Genomic DNA, 21,080 nt, shown 5'->3' with positions numbered 1-21,080 from the left:
GAATTTAATTCGAACAAATTCGAAAAATTCGAACAAAACATTCGAAATAGAAAGCCACTTTCAACCACTTTCAGCCTCATATCTCCCGCACCCTTATAGCTATCGAGACGCAACCATCCCTATGCACGAATGGAGATTTGGGGCTACCACCACATACAAACACCATTCACGTGCGATGTGTAGTTTTGGCGAAAAAGTGAGATATAGGGACATACATGTCCATTTTTATATATATATATTAGTGCAACTGAAGATTTATTAGGGTGGATTAAAAATGTGATTGGTTACATAAAATAATTGCTGGAATGCTATAAGGTGTTAGTTTTATTTTCCTGTTTCTGATATTAAAGTTGTCAGTTTTTCTATTGTATAGTCATATAGAGAATTGTTTTTATATTTAATATTTCAAATTAAATTTGTTACATTTATTATAGGTTAATAAGGATATGAAGAAAATATTTGAAGTTGTTTAAAAATTACATTTATTACAGGTTGATACTCATGTTCATGCAGCATCTTGTATGAATCAGAAACATTTGTTAAGATTTATAAAGAAAACGTTAAAAAATCATGCTAATGACATTGTTTGTGAAGAAAAAGGGAATAAGATGACACTTAAACAGGTATGTTTGTTTAGGTTTTATTATTGATACTTTTATTCAATTATTATTTTATTAATACAATAAGCAGTTTCTCATTTTTTCTAAGTTTAATTTTATTTTTGTCAAACAGTGGCTCCTTGGTCAGTTATACAGTACTGTACAATTACATGTAAAAAATTATTTTGAAATTGAAAATTGTGAGGGAGGACACAGACAGATATAATAAAAATAAAATTATGTTTTTATTTAAAAATAAGCATAGAGTGCTGTGACGTTGTTAAAGGCCTTAAAGCAGAATCCAAATATCTTCATAGTATGTTTGCCATTATTAATTTTTTTTTGTGTACCCCTGAATCTAGGCACAGTAAACTAGATATATATATAAGTTTCTAACAGCACAAAACNTCGTATACCTATCATCGACGAAGACGTCACGGGTAAGACGACACCTGGGTAAACATTGGCAGCATTTAAACTTCTTCTAACCGACGCTCCACAGTGTACCCGAGGAAGGCCTATTAAGAAGGCCGAAAACGTTTGTACTCCAGTTAATAAGGCTAGAAATTAGTGAGAAAGGTTTTGTGCTGTTAGTCTTAGAAATAGTTCTAGCTACATATGCATAGTATTATATAAGTTTCACAATGCCTTTTTTTTTTTCTAGCAATTTCTTTAATGTAACTAACGTTTTTGCCTACTTTAAATGGTTTTCAAGTCAAACAAAAATGGAATGTCAGTTAGAATATAAATCAGAACATAAATTTAAAATATCAAGATTTGCTTGCATTCTTATGATGTCATGGTTTTACAAAAAATTTGAATTAAATAAATAAATATGAAAATGTTAGTTACATTAAAGAAATTGCTAGAAAAAAGAAAGAAAGGTGTTGTGAAACTTAGTACCCCTAAACCACTAAGCACATACCCCTGGTTGGGAATCGCACTAAATGCTATTCAATTCTGCATTACTACGAACTGCATTGTGATATAGGAAATTCAGTAAAAATTATTAGATAAGAATTAGTTAAAGCAACATTTGTCTTGTCAAACATCTTTGTGAGATAAGCAGGGGGTCAGGGGTTATTCCCTTCTGACCACTTAATCTGCACGGGATGGTAAAACCTGATCTTGAGCTTGTTGGATGGTTAGGAGAGCAAATCGAGTGGGGGAGTGCATTGGTAAGTCGGCAGGGGTCCGTGGACAAACAAAAGACAATTTTTAACATAGCAAAATTATAAAATTTATTATAAAACTAAATCTAGAATATACAGAGCTATACATGAATAAGTGCGGTTACGCATGCTCCTATCACGTGGAGTACTGAATAAATAGTCTTTACTAAATGTGTGCTTGACCTAATTTCCCTGTTCTAAGTTTTTCTGTGGAGAGAGTTTACAAGTTTAGACCCCCTTTTTAAATACCTCTTAGGCATATTGGAGAGTTGATGTGGAGAACTTCCTTTGTATGGACGGGTGGTTGTCGCAGATGCATTTCCAATCTGTGTCTTCTCCTCTTCTTGGGTCCTGTCTTAATATGGAGGTCTGGGAGATGAAATACACACAACTACTAAATTAATGTCCTGATTAGTTGCTCTCACTCTCTCCTCGTGCTTTCTGTGGCCATCTCTTATTCTTTCACCATGGGAAAGCAAGTCACATGTTCGTCCAATGTTGACAGTTACAGTGCCAAGTTGACACTTATGAGTCAATTTTCCCATCGGATTGTTATGACTAAAAGTAACCTCTGTTCTAATTCTTACCAAGATTGTTTTGCTGTCGAATTTGTTTACAATTCCTTGACAAATTCAAATTTTCGACAAATGTGAAAATTCATGGATCTTGCATCTTTGTTTCATATATTGTCATTTAACAGGCAGAGATTTGTTTTGGAATTGTTTATTAATACATTTTATGGAAGGACTGCTAGTACGCACTGCTGGCTTTTCACGTGCAAAATTTACGCACATGCTCAATATGGTAAAGAAATCACTGTTTCCAAGTACCACATTATGCAGCAAAAGAGAATTTTCAATGGTACAAACATCGTTGCCATACTTGGGACCCCTCTCTATACGTATCTGCAGAATACATTTTATTTTATATATATATTATAATACTAGCTTTAACCAGCTATGCATTGCTGTGGCTCAAAATGTATCTATTATAAATGTATAACACTCCCCACAGGAGGGAATTTCGAAATATCCCTTCTTAGTGTACATTCTCTTGATGCACTCTATTAAAACGCAATCAAAAATGCAAAAACTGCATCTAAAATAGTACAATAGAAGCCAAGTTCTTTACGTTAAGCCTTAATTTTGTCCCTCTCCCCAGCAGGGGGGTTTGACATCTATATAATATAAAAACAGGTACATATTCAAATGCAACATTGTGTCAAAATTTCAAAGTAATTGGTTAAGAACTTTTGGAGATTTAAGATTTTGAACAAACGAACATTTACATTTTTATTGTTTATCCAACACAATGTAGTGCAACTTAATTCTAATTTAATTAATTCTAACTTAATTAAACTAAATATCTATATAAATAAAATTTACATTTTTATTTATATAGATATGTGTGTGTATTCCTTGCTTAATGTGGGATTTGAATAATATGTGAAATTAATTGTAGCAATCTCTTCATATAGACGGCAGAAGTTTTAGTTTATGTGACCAGCTGTCTTTACTTAACATAGATACTGTATTTTGATTAAATTAATATGATTTTAATATACGCTGTAGGATCAAGGGATAAATTAAACACATTAATGAAGGGATATCTATATATCTAATTTAAAAGAATTGACTAAAACACAATAAAAATCCATTTCTAAACATTATCAGTTTTATTATTGTATTCTTAGTAGAATATCTATTAATTACACTTAAATATAAATATTTTGCTTTTACTATCTTTAAATTACTAAACTGGTTTCAGCATGCACAACACTCCATGTTGTGCATACATCTTGCGATGGATTGTACTAGGTCTAATATCTTTGGTTACCAAAAGTTAAATAATGGCTTGCTGATCTATTTTAATGGAGTTTGATATAAGCAATGCCATTTTGTAAACCACTTTGTGGACACAAGTACAGTACCATCTGGCAGAGATAACTATTGCTACAGGGCTGACATACTGTATCCTCTTACAATTTCCAGTCTTGCAGGCAACTGCAATGGCTGTTCCCAATATCTAGTAAACTCTCTCCTAAAACTGGTGCTACATCAACTGCAATTAGAAACCAAAAGTTAGTTCTACTTATACCAATTGCAAATGCACATCCAATTAGCAAATGCCTTTGTGCCATGTCATATGATGATGACTTGGAATGTGGCATTGGTAGTGGTGGCAAGTTGGGACATTGCTTTGGAGTCTAGAGTTATCAAACTGATTGCAGGATCATGAATGCCTGTGAGATTTTAATTCTTTGTTTTATCGAATAAAAGATAAAAAGAGCATAAGTGTAGTGTGAGATAAGTGAGAGTCTCTGTATTGATTGTAAATACCATCTTTATATTTTTGGATATAAAATGATTATTTTAGTTTAATTATGACAATATTATTTTAAATACAACTAAAGAACTTGAAAAAAAGTTTCACCATTTGCATACCACATTCTTTTGTACAGTAACTCCTCAGTACATTGTACTATTTTTTGGTCCCCAAATTTTAAAAGCACTTGAGTCAATAAATTTTAAATTATCAATTGTCAATGAATTTTTTTTGCAACAAAATATGGTATTTTATTCCTACTATTGTCCTCAAAACTACCACTGAAGGCGAAACAATGACTTTGTCAAGATCTAAATAAGCAAGACAGGTGCACAGATTAATTATGTTTCCTTTTGATATTAAAAGTTGTTTGTTTATTGGTTTTAAGTAATGCCTTTTTATTTACAAGTTTCTGTGAATTTGAAATTTTATAGCTTTATGTGAATTGACAGTATAACATCAATTCTGTGAGGGGCCGAGGGGGAAGAAATTTCATACAAATAATGATAATATGAGATATATCTTTATTGTCTGTATTGCTGTCTGGACTGCCAAGTGGTAACAATCAACGACATGTGGGAGTGATTGAGTCAGAGATTGATGACTCATTTACAAACAACACAACCCGTTTATTAGACAATTAACTTACAATAAAAGTCAATAGTATTTTTCATGAAGGATTGAAGTCCCTGTAGATTTTGGTTCCACAGTCTTCAAAAGAAGAGGAGGAAAGTTTGGTGATGAGGGTGGTTTTCTATTGATGACCAGATGGTGCATTCTAAGACCAGTTCTTGAACAGGAGATGTTGTCTGGTGAATGCCGATCAGAATTTCTGAATTTTCTCTCAACAAAGGTCTATAACTTTTAGAGGATACATCAGCAAAGAACAAAGATGGACCTTGCAGGAAACACCCCAGCAAGGGACATATCACCATGGTATGCCATGGCAAAGAACCAAGTGTCCTTGTGGCCTGGGCTTAAATATTTTGTGGTTTGGAAATCATTGCTTTATTGGTTATTAATCTCCTTTTTTGGTCCCTGATTGGTCTTTCTTTGTTACCAGGTGAAACTGGACCAGATCAGATCTCAAGAAAGGCGATTGTTTATTAATACAATTCAACACCGTCTTTCATTCGGTGATGAATGAACCTTGTACCTTAACTAATGTTTCCTTTTTTGTCTTGTCTTATAAAAAGTTTAGTTTACTAACTTTTCTCCTTTTTTTACCATGTGGTTTTAATATTAAAATAATTTAATTTTTTTTCCTTTTCCTTTATAATCTAGTTCTCTTAATTTTAATTAATTGCAAGATTTGTTTTTGTTTGGATATATGGTTAAAAGAATATTTTTCATCCCAGCCCAGGGCCTCGCAATTCACATAAAGGTGTGAAATTTCCAGTTCACAGCAATGTGTAAGGAAAAGGTTTCTTTATTTCTTAACTGAAAGTTCTAAAATTTTTATACAATAGTAACTTTATTTTGCTTCTTAGAGGATTTTTACATTATCGTATTTTATAAGTTTAGGTGTTCTATTATATGTTCAATATTTTTAATTATTTTTTAAAATTTCAATTACTATTTCAATTTGTTTTAATTTATAAATTTTATTGAAAAATATAAATTACACAAATTTTTAATAAGCAATTTATTATGAAATATATTACTGTACAGTAAAGTCACAACTGATATTTTATTTTTATATCAACTGTATTTGTCTTTAAATAATGCACACAAAACCAATATCTGGTGTGAAGGAAAAAAAACTATCACAAACATTTTACAACTTCTGAGTAGTTCTTCAGACATTGTAACAGTAGTTAGATGGAACATCATTCAGAACATAAAACCTTCTTGAACTAAATATAAAATTTTAACCAGAAATTTGAAGTATGACTAAAAATTCAAAGCTGTACATGCATTGTCATGTGCATAACAGAGAATCAACCAAAGGACTAAAGCATCGTGTCAACTAGAGCCTTACAGGACAACAACAGTATCATTTCCTCCTTAAAATTTATACAGGATGATGTAAAATTGGCTTTGAAGATTTCAATGGTCTCCAACCATCTTAGATGCTCTGTGGGGTATGGTAAGGAAGAGTTTGGCCTGTGTAAAGTCCACCACAATTTCTGGATCCACTGTATAGATAGAGAGAGCTGTAGAGCTGTTGCATGTCTGAGACATGTTCTTGTATCCTGGTTCTCGTAGAATGTTTAGTGGATCTGATATACAGAAGGTCCCTATCGCATCTGGTGTCCCTGATAGGGAAACTGTATATGTCAGGAAGTCTGGTACGGCTGGGAGGGTCCTTTCCATTATGAAGTACGTTGAAAATACACTTGAAAGCTATACAAACATCATGCTTCTTAGCAATTTTTGCATACAAAGAACTTGTTGTAATTTATTGTCTTTAAATGCCATTGTTAAAGAAATAATACTAATGCCCAACTGCCCTACCAGAGGGCAGAAAAGCAAGATCAAAGAAACAATAATGCTAAATGCAAGGAGGTGGAAAAACTGGCTAGGCCCAAATAAATCAATAAACCAAACCTTAGTAAATTCAGCATGGATTATTGTTTGATGAATGGCACAGATGCTATTGAATGAAATGGGCATTCACTTGAATTTTCTCTAATGCAATTTGTTGGCAATTTCTCTGTGACTGAAGGGTCAGAATGCTGCATCAGGACTGACACTGTTGTGACTGTTAGGCCCGTTATTTAACTTACGTGAACAGTTGCATATATATGTGGTCAAATTCAGGATGGAGGAGGATCAGAGACAGTGTGCCAGAAATAATGCACTCCACTACACACTGAAGCAAATTAATACTTGTTTATTTAACAAAATAGCTTTACAAGTTTTGTGGGTGTAAAACATTTTGGGAGAGTCTATTTAGTTGCGGGAGAGAGAGAGTTTACAACATTGAACATGTGTTGATAAATATCTTGGTTGGATGAATCTCAAGGGATGGTTGCTTAGTACTGGATGGAAGATTGAAAATTATGAACAGCAAACGGTGGTGTGGATGGGATTGGAGGTGGAGCACAGATGGATTAGTTCTCACAAGTAGATGATTGACGAACTCTGTGTATCATCATTGGTTGTTTACCTTTTTATTGGGGGCGGTCCTTATAATGCCCATTTTTCTGGTTTGTTGTGCCAATCTACAAATATGGCATTAGCTTTCTGATGAGTAGTTGTTCAGAAGATGTGTAACTTTTGTGAAGGAAGCAAAAATTCATGGGAAGTACAATCACTTCCTGAATGGTTTCTATGATGTCTTTCCTGTGATAGTTCGATAAAGTAAATTTAACACTTACGTATGAATTTAATACTTATATTCACTTTTGATCAAATATTTTTCTAACCCATGTTCTCCCATCTGTAATTTTTGCAACTTTTAGCTTATTTCACTTAGAACCCATAGCAAGCATTAAATGTTAGAAAGATGCAAGTGTTAGTTTAAAATATAAACACCAATTCACATTTATTATATACTTAATTTAAGATTCTAATATTCTATAATGCTAGGATGAAGGTTTTTAATTAGTAGTGCAAGATATACTGTTGAGTTATTATGTGACTTCAGTTGATCTGGCAAACTAGAATTGGGTATTGGTGCTTAACCTGCATATAGGTTGAATGCTTCATTGACTGAAATTTTAAATACAGAAATCTGTTAAAATTTATTAATTTTTTGAAAGTTTTTTGTTGTTAATAATTTTATTAATTTTGGCAAATAAGCCAAAAAATGTTAATAGTAACTGTTAATTTGGTGTCCCTTAAGTGGATTTTAGTACTTACTAAAATGTTGGCTTCTAATGAAGTGATCTTTGAACAATAGTGTTATTCAAACAATCTTTGTTGCATTTAGTTGTGAAAACTGTTACATCACTAATCTTTTCAGTCCACATCTCTGACCTTCTTCAGGTAGAGAACTCCCTAAAAAATTGAATCTTTATGGTTTTAGCATTCACTCTTGGAATAGATGTAAGACTCTGATATATTCAAATTTTAAACTTTTTTTTAAGTTTTTCTTCCATTATCCAATAAAGCATTCCTGTAAGGAGTTAAGTTTGAAATTTTGTTTTATTTTCGGGGGTTTTAGTTAGTTCTTGTTATTTATTTTGGGGATGTTTTATTTTGTTAAAGGACAAAAACTCCCCCACCTAACCAAAAAATAAAATCTAAATTTTGAAAAATAATAGTCTTACCATGACTGACACCAATATCACCTACGTCACCAATCTATTGCATCATCTTGGATTGAGTGATTTTTCAAATAGAAATTAAAAAATGGTCTCTTAATCTCAATTGTTAACTGATTCTAAAATCAAAAGTAAGTTTTTTTTGAANATAAATATTATTTACTTGGAGATTCAGCATATCTGTTAGATACATTTTTAATTGTACCATATAAAGATTATGGTAATAATCTTTATATGGTACAATTAAAAATCTTACTGTAAAACAGAAAACACAGTTCTAGCAGAGTTGTGGTAGAACAAACCATAGGTCTGCTAAAAAGGCAATTCCATCGACTGAAATATCTGGACATGGAAAACATTTCATCAATGTCAAGTCATAATGACATCATGTATATTACACAATTTGTGCATTAAATCAAGGTGATATTGACTGTACAGAGGATGCATTTGTTGATGATTATAATGAACCTGCAGACCCAGTTATGAGAAATCTTACAGCTGGATGTATATAAATATAAAGATATTTACCTGTACTTAATTGTTTCATGGTATTTTCGTCTACGGTAACATTTATTTGTTTTTCTCCAGAGCACAATACGACTTTAAACATTTTCGATGTGGAGGCATCCATTTTGCTTTACACATGTAGCAGACGTAAAAGCTGCTTTGTCTTCACTGCAGCAGACATCTAAAAACAGTTTGCTACATTGCAGCACTGCATTTACAAATGGGTTTCAAAGTGTTTGCTGTAAAGCACTTCTCAAGCACGGCATAAAAAAACGCAGCCAATTTTATAAGATAAGTCTACTGCTCGACCAAAACCAAAACCATTTTCAAACAACTTTATTTTTTGCTGTTTTTGATACAGAAGACCTAAGCTAAGGCCATTGGCAATGACTGACCATTGTTCTTCTCAAAATATTTATTTCAATTTCAAATACACTCTATGAACCTTGAAAACTTCAGAAACCAAAACCGAAACTATTATCAAACTTAGTTGGTTTGCAAATTTAATTTTATGGCAACAGATATAACTATTGATATATCAGTATAAGCAAGTGTACCTGCAAGTATACTATTTAACAATAAAATAAAATAAATTTCAAGTTTTATTTTATCACAGCAAAGGTTATCAATGGCATACATAAATCAAATTCAGCTAATAAGCACATAACTCCCAAAAAATATACATATCAATTGAATGTAGAGTACTTAATGAATATTAATCACATTAAAAACTTTCAGACGTTGTGGGTTCAAATTTTCTACAATAATATGATTTATAATTAAAATACACTTATAAATTTTAATTAATATATCAAAAACAACAAAAAAATTTCAGTTATATCTTCTGGTATAATTCAACAGTAAACAAAAGGAATCAAAGTTCATCAGATTGCTTTTAAATAACAACTACGAGTTACAAAATGTAATTACTTATTTATTTGGGAAGAATTATATATCAAAGTTTTCCATTGAATTACTTATTTATTAAATGTATTAATGAATAGTTATAATAGTTTATATAATTCGTTGTTGCATATTTTGATAAAAAACTGGAAAAACATTTACGACAATGGAATTCTCTTTATTGACGTGAGTCACACCACGTGTAGTTTTGGTTTTGGTTTTGATTTAAGATAAAGTATTATTAAATTTTATAACTTGTACAGTTAGTTTCTTTTAACTTATTTTGTATTTATTACTATTAACTATTGTATGTAGTTCAGAGAATAATAGTAAATTTAATTGTTTTTTCTATGCTTAGTTCAGTATTTATTTCAGGCTTTTTCATACATTAACAGATTTCTACATTTGAACAAATTCATTCGTGTTTTTGCCCGTTTAAAAGTCCGAGCCTGACACCAACCAACCATTGATTTCATTTTTTTTTTCTTGTGTAATGCCACACATTAGGTGATTTCTGGGCTTTGAAAAAATTAGATGTTACATGCCTGCATTGTTTGCTATAATGTCCAGTCTAATATAGCTTGCCATGCCCTTAAGATTTGTTTTTATTTAAAATTGATAGATAGACCATGGCAGTTTGCTTTAAATATTTCCAATGCTTCTAAATTCTTAAACTGATTTATATGGCAAATTCATTGTGTTAGGGTAGTGTGTTGTAATTCTGGGTTGATGTGGTTATCATTGCATATATAGCCTAGGCAGTGGTTTTTCTGTTCTATCATTTGTATAGGCTTTTGTCAGGATATCAAGAACTGATAACACTAAGTGATAGTTGATGTACAGTACAGTACATAGGAATTATGCTAATAAGAATCCACTGTATATTTATTTGAAGAAGTATTTATGAAAGTTTTACAAACTGATTCAATTAAATTTTATAATCTAAATTTTTTACAGGTTTTTCAACTATTGAATGTTAATGCATATGATCTCAGTGTTGATATGCTTGATGTTCATGCTGTAAGTAATTATTATAATTTTTTTATTAGTAGAAAGTAATAGAATGCTTAATATATGAAATAAAATTTTACAGGATAGAAATACGTTTCACAGATTCGATAAGTTTAATGCTAAATATAATCCAATTGGTGAAAGTCGTCTAAGAGAGATGTTTCTCAAAACAGACAACTATATTCAAGGAAGTTTTTTTGCTTATGTCTTAAAGGTAGAATTTAAAAAACTTGTTAAATATAAAATTATTTTATAAAGTTATCATTAGTAATAAAATCTATAATTGTGTTGCTTTTGCTGGATTGGAGTTTTAAGAAAATATATTCAAATAAAATTTAAACAGTCATATTCTGTGTAAGTAACATACATGAAAACGAAATTAACTCTTACATCATTTTTAGTAATAAAATATATTTTATAATTTTATTTTAAAAACAAAATTACAAGAAAAATAAATAAAGACAAATCCAATATACTAAAATCAGAGAGACAGTTTACTTACTTTTGACGTTAAATAAAATAAACTGGTCAAACAAACAGCTGCATTGTTATTGGGCTATATTAAGACTAATTAATATTATGTCACTGTTTGCTGTGAACCAGTATATTACCAGTATGGTTATATTTAAATTAATTGGTTGATTTGGAAGCGAAGATCGGATGGAGATCTGGGTAGTGTAATCAGCAATGCATATGTATGGTAAGCATGAATTGAGGGATCAAGTCCTATTCCTGACCAGTCTTTTTTTCTAAAATATTCTAAATTAAATATATTTCTAATTATTAACTACAATGTGGATAAGGGGTACTAAATTTCCATTTTTCTTTTCTCTATAAATTTCAAGTAAGTTTGGATGTTAGAAGTGCTGTATTGAAATTCTCAGATTTTCAATGACAATGAGTTTACAGTCGACCCCCCTATAAGATAGAGATACGTTCCATTCTCTAGGAATCCGCTTTCTTACGAATCCTTCCAATCACAACCCGACACGTATCAAGTTTACGGACTACGGCTGTTTGAAAGATTTTCTTCCATAAAATTAATCGATTCTAGACTAATCCGACTCAACATTTCCAAAATACGTATATATTTTTTGGGAATAATCCGTATAAACTACGCTATAAACAAAAAATTGTAGGATTACTTACCGAGTGTCACCATTCGACATTGCCATTGCTCAACATTGTTTTCGTCGCGGAACAGCTCAGCAAAGAGCGGCCGATTTCTAACAACTTATTTTTCTGTGAAAACTTCGTAGAACTTCGGAGACATCATTAATATAAATAATTTTAATCGCCGTTGAATAAGAAATGTTTCTTTCACAAGAAATGTATAAAATTACAGTACTGTATTAGACTTACGGTACCTAATTTACATACTGACAGACGATAGTTAGCGTAAAAATCTCCGTAGCGTGGCGCCACGCTAGACGGCGGAAATTATATATTTAATTATAACAAAGTTACAATAAGTTAATATATAATTATATATACAGTACCTAATTTATATATAATTAATATATAATTATATGTACAGTACCTAATTTATATATAATTTATATAATACTGTCCAGACGATAGAAATCTCTCCGTAGCGTGGCGCTACGGACGGCGGGAAAGTAGTTCGGCTTCCCGATGACGTTTGAGGTGTTTATAGGGAACTTTTACTATTTTTTACGGATACCGGTAGCAATTTTTTCGTAGTTTTATAGGAATCGTAACTATAGGGACCGTAATTATAGGGGGGTCGACTGTATTTGCTTAATTTGCTCTTACATATGCATTTTGGAATAATGTACACTTTTGTTTTCTCTTTAGAGTTATTTCTACATAAAAAGTCAGTATATTATATATCATACATTATTAATATTTTTAAACAATAATAGAATCAGTACTTACAGGTTAAAAAATAATAGTTTAAATTTTAAAAATTGTTCAAATGTCTAGATCATACACTTTAAAATCTTGTTAAAATACAGCATCTTTATCCATAATGTTAAATAAATAAACAGATTTATTTAACATGTTTAAATGATAAATAAGATAGATTATACAGGTTTTATTAATTTTGAAGAAAATGCATTTTGAACTGTCTCTCAATAGTACTTTCTTTATTCAACATCAGTCTGGTTAAAAACATTATCAATTTTAGATTACAACTATAAATGTACATATTACAATGAAAACTATTACCTGAACAGTAGAAGTTGTGTGTGTTATATTTATACAATACTTATGGCAACTATATTCTTATATACTATAAAATAACTAACAAGAGAATGTCATGGTGGGCTCACCAATTTTGATCAAACTTGGTGAGGTTATAGTGTGTCCCCGACTACTGATATGTGCCAAGCAGTAAGGCACATTACTGAAAATTAAAGTTGAAAATTTCACAATCACTTAAAACCTTCAGAATATCTATTATTTGCAGTGTGGCTGGTGACTTGGGAGGCATGCCAGTTTCATTGTCATGAGGTTGGTATTTCAAATGCTGTTGGTATCAATGTGATCTTTTTTTTATAACATTATAATTTACACTTTATAATAAATTAAAGAAACCAGGAATATTTTGAAAGAGAAAAACTGACTCGTTTAAAAATGTGAGATATGAAAGAGTTTTCGTTAGCCCACTAAGGCAAACACCCAAGAAAAAGAAACACTCACAGTAGATGTTACAAATTCAATTTATATTTGCATGATATAACTATGTACAGGTTCAGTAAAGGATGCCAACTCTAGGATGGCTACTCCAGCAGTAATCTTAAACCCGATTGTTGGTAGAACAATTACAAAAATAAAATGGCCATGTCACACTGAATCATGATCACAATAATTCAATACTGTAAACAAGAATAATGATTACAATAATAATTTTCCTAAAACTAACTCTTAATACTACACTTCTATGCACTGTAAGCTAGAACTTCTATATACTATTACAAAAAACCTTTCTCACTTTTGTAATGGTATAATACTTGAAAGGTGTTTTGTAACAGTATAATACTACACTTACTCTAATAAAAGAAAATTGAAAATAGGGAGTAAGAAGTAGTGAAGATGGCAAATAGGATAGGAAAGAATATCTGAATCTCTCATTACCACGAAGGCCATGTTTGAGTTTAAATGCAAAATACTTGCTTGTATCTTTCGTTTTGTCAGTTCTTCAGTTTTCTTATATATTTTATCCTAAAATTTGGTTGCACATTCAGACTCTTAAAGCTGAAATGTCTGCTTAACACAATAAAGTTTGGCCTGAAAATTTCAAAGTTACCACTCGAAGTTCTAGGCTCATTTATCTCTTGGCCACAGGGCACTGTATCATCTCTCCCGTTTTGGGATCTTCTTTCTTCAAACACAAACCCAAAAGTGACCTTCCTTTTGCTTCATATGTCCTCAGATAACCTCACATACAATGTTGGTGAATTCTAGGAAATGGACCTCACCTCTAAGAAATAATAATTAAGAAGATAAGAAAGTTCTAGAAGTTGGAAAGAATAAAGAGCAGGAGAAATTGTCAGAAGGACAAAAGCATATAATATGGTGGATAGTCACAAAAAATATACAGTACAATAAGCAGGGTAAAAGAACAACAAAATTGACTCATTTCAAGTAACAAGTCAATGTCAAAACAATTAAGAAATGTTACATAACAATATTTATTTAAAAACAAAACATTTTCTGTATGTTCATGTACAATACATACATACTTTGACAATGAAGTCATTGTTTAACCTAAACATGTCTATAATTGCATTTTCATTTGTTAAAGAATGAAAATATGGCTTTGATATCTTCTGCTAACATCAATAGCATAGAAATTTGTTTTGCAGAAGAATGACTGCATGATGATATTTGCAAAATTACGATTAAAGGATGTTTTTACATATTGTGAAAGCTTCCTTCAAAACAAGATCTAATTGTAGCTGAAGGTTCTTAGTCACTTTTGGAAGTTGCAAAAGTGGTAGGAGGAAACATTAAGTGCTCCAATATTTTCAAATGTGATATGGTATGGTAGGCAAGATTCTCTTTCAAATTAGTTGATAATGGAGAAGTGTTTTTAAACATTAATGAAGTTTATTTTTCAAGTGACATGTAAATCATCATCTTATTGTAAAAATGCTGCATTTATTTAAATTAACACATTAAATAAATCTGCCTCTAGATACATTTGATTTTAAAATGTCTGGAAGTGTAGAACCACTCATGGGGTCTGGTTATCATAACTGGCAACACATCCACATGGTAAGTGGGAGTTGCAAGTTTGTGTTTGTGCTCCAGGCCAATTTTCTTCTTCCAGAATGTTGTAAAATTAATTAACTAAATTNACAATGTTTTGATATAGAATTTAGTAAATTCTGGCACCTTATTGTCAATTCTGGCAGGGGCAGCTTGGGCAACTGCTGTCGATGCATGGTGCTGTAAAATCTGAGATTTTCGATGTACGGAACTCAAAGTATTGGTTGACAGAAAATGGACTCATGTTTTCTACCTCCTACTTTTAAATGTTCCACTGGCTTCAAGATTTCAGTTTCCAGTGCAGTTGTGAATCTGAAGTGAAAGGAGGGCTCTGAAAGGATAATTGTTTAAACTGTTTTTTGTGCTTATATTATAGATAAACTGCTTGAGAAAAAAATTGTCACCCTTTGAGTCATCAGATACACCTTTGACACATCAAAGATGTATTTGCTATTTTTTTTAGATCATATCATATGTATTTATTATGAAAAACCATATGAAGAGAGAATTTCTAAAGCTGCTCAAATCCTGTTTTAACACTTTTGCTGCCATCATTGCATTTCTTATTTTAAAATCTAGCTTTGATTTAAAGGAATTTTTTTCTGCATATTATCAGTTTTTACTCAGCTGATATACATGACCAATTATGGAAAAATTGACCACACACTTGGTGTAAATGGTTTCATGTCTAACACACTATCTAAAATAAAGCAATGTTAGGCCCCAAAATTACAATGCCACTGAAACTCAATTACCACTGAACACGGGACAGCATCGTTTTGATATGATTTCATGGAGTATTGTTATTCACTGATGGGATTAAAGTCACTTTGGAATGAAAAAAGCTGAGGATATGACTCATTAGAATAGATTGTGGACTTTTCAGTGAATATTTTTTAGATATTTGAATGACTTTGGCTACAATATCTTACAATGTTACTAGGCATTACAAAAAGTATTTACCATTGAGATTAGTTTTTTGAAATCAAAATAAAAGTCGCTTCGGAAATCACATCATCATATATTTTTATAATTAGATTTAGTAAGCATAACAAATAGTGTGTGATCAAAAAATATGATTATGTGCCACTATAATAAAATTTGTAACTAATTTTAATTTTTGACACAAAAAAGACTTTATGAAACTGAACCTTAATCTTTTAATAAGTGAAAATAGGCTAATGATTGTCATTCTCATCTTAGCAATAAGAGTTGCTAAAGGTGTGGTCACATAATCTATTTTATTATTTTGTCAGCTAAGATTGACCTATGTAAATGTAAAAACATTTTTGATTAAATATTTTTGGTAACTAGAACTTTAGCAGTTTGTTTTATCATCATAATGTTGCCAAGTTTTGTAGACTTCCATGATGGATAAGATATGATGGAAATTGTGTCATGTTTGCTTGACAGTAGAATGGAAACACCTAGCATTTAAAATAGTGATGTGATTCAATATTGATTGATTGTGATATTTATGTGAAAGTTAAATTTTGGAAGATGCAAAAATTTGTGTAATAAAATGTTTGTTGAGAATGGATTGTTTAGCAAATGATAGAACTACAGGATATTTTAATGGTAAATTAATTTCTCATTTGGGATAATGTTGTAATTGATTGTAATTAATCTTGTTGAGGTAATGGAATCTCTATTAGACTTTTCTGTAAAATATAGTGGAATGGGATATGCCTTTGATGTTTGGATATGTAGTTACAAAAATTGTTATGATAAAAAGAATTTGATTATGTTCTTGTCTTTGTATTCTTGTCTTTGTATTCTCTAAATGATTGTGAAATGTTAACTGTAGGCATTGCTTATGAAATAAAATTATTTGTATGTTTGGTGAACAAGACACATTTAATTATGAAGAAGAGTTTGATGGAATTAATGGATGTTGCTTAATTGGCACTATGTATATATGTTAGAAATAAACAAAATAGTAAAAATTCCAATTTGTATGATGATATACNATTTCTTGAATTCAAATGTTCTGTTCTCTATGAATGATATTGTCTGAAGAGGACAGTTATGTATTGTTGAACGTACTTTGGAATTAAATCTTTTTCTATAACAATGATACAGTTGTATGGCTTTTACCTAATTCTAAATACTATTTGGTGTATAAAGTTATTTGTTTTATTGCTTTCATTATACTCCATTTTTTCCTTTCACTTATTTTTGCAATCCATTGTAGATGTAATTATAATGGAAACTGTGGACGGCCAGATGGTCAACTGGTTCAGGATCAAATCCAGACGGGTTAAAAAATTTCCAGGAATTTTTCGGGGGGTGGTCCATTCCTGGATATGTCGGCCCCATCCCTTACCACCTGGCTGCCACATTGTGGGCATGGCTGAACCCATAATGTGCTTGCTAATAGAGGCCCTCTTAGTGCCCACAGAGTGGAAAGAGTTAAAAAAAAAATCAAAATGGAAACTGTGAACCTGTTTCTTTGAAGCCAGCAGTGTGAGGGAGGGAACACTAAGGAGATGGGAAACAGACAGGCTAGAATGGGATACTAGGACAGAAAAGTGTAGGCAGAGATGAAGGAAGTAAAAAAGGGAGAGAAACACTTTTGTCAGGACTGAAGAGAAAGTTGACCACAAAGGTGTATTTTCAGACAGTCCGGAAATTAAAATGAGCTTATTGAAACACCATTTTGCATCATTGAGACTATCGTTGTTTTATTGAAACAATAGATCATCAAAGAAAAGTCAAATGTATATTGTGTGTTTTTTAATATCATGTTGGTTTTCTAATGAAGAACTTTTTGTATCTTCATGTTGTTAACCATCTGTCTTTAGTTAGTTTTAAAAAAGGATTTTAACTGACCCAGAATTACAATATCCAGTTTGTTGCGCTCATCAAGAAATCTTGAAATTCATACAAATGTCATAATTTTGATATTTTGTTATCTCGGAATTTTGCGATTATTGTTTTCAAATGTTTTTGTCAAAAATCACAAAAAAAATGGAAACATTTGGGGCAGGACAACACATGTAGATGACATAATGACTCTGTGATTTTTGTCCTCGTGACTGACTAGTTTCCGGTAAAGGGTGTTGTCGGATGTATTTGTATGGTCATTATTGTTTCAATAAGTGAATTAATTTTTGGGACTTTACAATTCATGTAAATATCATTGTTTTATTGGTATAGTTTTTGTTTTGTCATTTTTGAACATATTAGAGAGGTTGAGGCGCACATTTTAAACGTGTAAACGTGTACGTGTGACGTTCGGCGCCGCTTTCCCGTAAGCCTAAAAGTTTGACAATGGTGTTTGGATAGTCGGTGGAATCACGCTCAACATTCCAAACACCATCGTCAAACTTTTAGGCTTACGGGAAAGCGGCGCCGAACGTCACACGTACACGTTTACACGTTTAAAACGTGCGCCTCAACCTCTCTAATNGGAAATATTTCCTTTCCACTCAAAAATAAAATATGAATAAAGGTTTACGACTTTGTGAAACTTCTTTTTTAAGTTTATGCCGTTGAAATAAATAATAAAAAAATTAAAACATTTGTCGGTTTTGTTTACACGTTTATTGGGCCGCATTGGAACTTGCCTTGGGCCGCGGATTGGACACTCCTGATCTATATCAATCACTCCTTTGCTGCAAACTTTCAATCCTGTCAGCAGAGAATGACTGGAGTTTTCTTTCAGGAAAATCTCGAATGTCAGATATTGCCAATTTATTGGCAATATCTGACATTCGAGAATTTCTATGGTTTATATTCCTTCCTATGGTTTATGTTCCTGTGGTTCTGCAGGACGCGGAATAGATGGTAGTCAATTGGCACCAAATCTGGACTGTAAGGTGGATGAGGCAGAACTAGGGTTTCTCCAATGGGATCCCAGCTATTTTTTAACCCGGGAAATTCTGCTCATCCCGGGAAATCCTGCAAATTTCTTAAAAGTTGGCTTTTTTCTTATTTTGTGTTAAAGTTGAGGAAATTTTGCAAATAGAAAGTATAATTATTAACCCATAAACTAACAGAATACATTTGTATTTATTAATTTTCAGCCCACTTATTAGTTTTTTAAACTTTTGCTGATGTCATAGATTGTCAATAATCAATACGTAGCCTATTTGTGACAAGATTCTGAAAATTTTTTACTTGTCTGAACCTGTAATATCTGGAATAATTGTGCTTACGCTGTCTTAATTTTTAACCATGCCCAGTAGCTTCAATAACTGCGTAACGGCAGGTTGTGCAAATCAGGCAAGGATACAAACGAGTATGAAGTCTGCAAGTATGAAGTTTTTCATAAACCTGATTATTAAAAGACAAACGAACTGCCGAATTATTGGGCTATAAGTCTGGGGGGCCCGGGCTCAAAACCGAACGGGTCGAAAAATTCCCCAGGAATTTTTCGGGGGGTGGTCCGTTCGGATATGTCGGGCTCCGTCCCTCATCACCCGGCAGCCCCATTGTGGGCCTGGCCGAACTCATAATCGGTTTGCAAACCCCGCGTTTCTTTATGCAGCGCTCGAGAAGCGCTTTACAGCGAACAGACTGAAACTGGTTTCTAATTGGCCAACACTGCTCGTGACGTCATTTCGCTACATTCTCGCTGTATAAAGAAACGCGGGGAAAAAAGGCCCTTTTAATGCCTACAGGGCGGAAAGATTAAAAAAACCGAGGTAGACAAATCAAAAATACTAGATAGCAGAAGAAATACTGTAATGCGGTTAGAAATCTTCCAGGCTACAGGGGAAAAAAATCATAACATCCGTCTTCTCTTAAATGCATTAAAGACGATTCCACCCACATCAATCAAATCGAAAAGGGCATTCTCGGAAGCAGGACTTTTGTTTAGTAAAATAAGAATAAAATTGAATGATCGGAGTATTGACTATCTTTGCTTTTTAAAATCTTAATACAAAATATTGTAAATTTTTGTGTGTTTTATTTAAATAATGAAAATTACCTTCTAACTTAGAAGTTTGATCAAACGTCTGCAGATGAGATCGTGAGCTTCTCGTAGCCACTTTTGAAGTGATAGAGCAACATCACACGAATGTGTTCTTTCGAAAGTTCCATATTGTCAGAAATTGCTGATGCATCGATTTCCAATGAAATATGTGATGAAACGCCATTTGGTAGCTCTACTTATAATTTCACCTAGAACGTTCTAGAAACAGGGATGGGCGACCTTTTTCTATGTAAGGGCCACATTTAAAACTTTTGAACTGACGCGGGCCGCACAAGAGAAAAAAGTGGGTAAATCACAATTTATAATCATACATAAATAAATAATTAACATAAGTATGCTTAATTCGACTACTGTCACTGATGTAAACGTAGTCGACCCCCGTATAACACTGTTGATAATTCCGTTTTATATGAATTCATGTTGTACGAGTCACTTAGATTTTACAAATACGTGTGCCATACTGTGAAAGGCTCACGTATTTGTAAAATCTAAGTGACTCATAGAACATGGAATTCATATAAAACGGAATTCATATAAAACGGAATTATCAACAGTGTTATAGGAGGGTCAATGTATATCCAAAATATTTGGTTGAATATTAGTCACTGCTAGTTTTAGTTTTCACGCGAGTCAGCCGATTTTTCGTTTTACTTTTTATTAAATTTTTACTAACAGTAAGTTGTAGAAAATAACGAAAGAATTTTTGCTGCATACTTCCTTAAATTGATATGTTTATTAATATTTTGTGCCACGCGGGCCGCATAAAATATTAAATTAATGTGGCTCGCGGGATGCCCACCCTTTTTCTAGAACATTTCTGACGAAACGCAAAACGTGTTGCTTTTTCCGGAAGTCGGTCTAGTATAAAATTGAACAGCAAATTAGCGAAGGCAGGCATCGAACCGAGCATAAAGAATAAGAGAGGCCCTCTCCCCAACCCTTTAACCGTTAACCACCAAAATTTAATAGCATTAATTTCCCTTATAAAACGAAATTTGGCACTACCGTGCCAAATTTCGTTTCTTCATTACTCCATCCTGAGATATTAAACGAAATAGACTAATAAGCGCACACTGAAATTTTTTGCCTTTTTTCACTTTTTAAGGTTCAGGAGTCTCAAAACGTGGAGAGTTGGGAAAAACTCGGTCAAATTTAACACCATTCCACTACT

The 21,080-nt window shown here is 32.2% G+C and overlaps 1 protein-coding gene across 3 annotated transcripts in view; it reads left to right on the top strand.

The window, feature by feature from the left end:
- The window catches only part of LOC111628338 (AMP deaminase 2-like), a 77,510-nt gene that overhangs the window by 44,896 nt on the left and 11,534 nt on the right, over window positions 1-21,080 (top strand). For all 3 annotated transcript variants that reach the window (XM_023372109.1, XM_023372108.1, XM_023372110.1), the window contains 3 exons: window positions 492-623; window positions 10,675-10,737; window positions 10,811-10,942. In XM_023372109.1, coding sequence (XP_023227877.1) covers window positions 492-623; window positions 10,675-10,737; window positions 10,811-10,942 — 327 coding nt within the window. The remainder of the gene's footprint in view (window positions 1-491; window positions 624-10,674; window positions 10,738-10,810; window positions 10,943-21,080) is intronic.

The sequence above is a fragment of the Centruroides sculpturatus genome, unplaced genomic scaffold, assembly GCF_000671375.1.
Source record: "Centruroides sculpturatus isolate CEXI.00-Female unplaced genomic scaffold, Cexi_2.0 scaffold489, whole genome shotgun sequence".
Taxonomy (NCBI): Eukaryota; Metazoa; Arthropoda; class Arachnida; order Scorpiones; family Buthidae; genus Centruroides; species Centruroides sculpturatus.
This window is presented reverse-complemented; position numbering and strand designations above follow the sequence as displayed.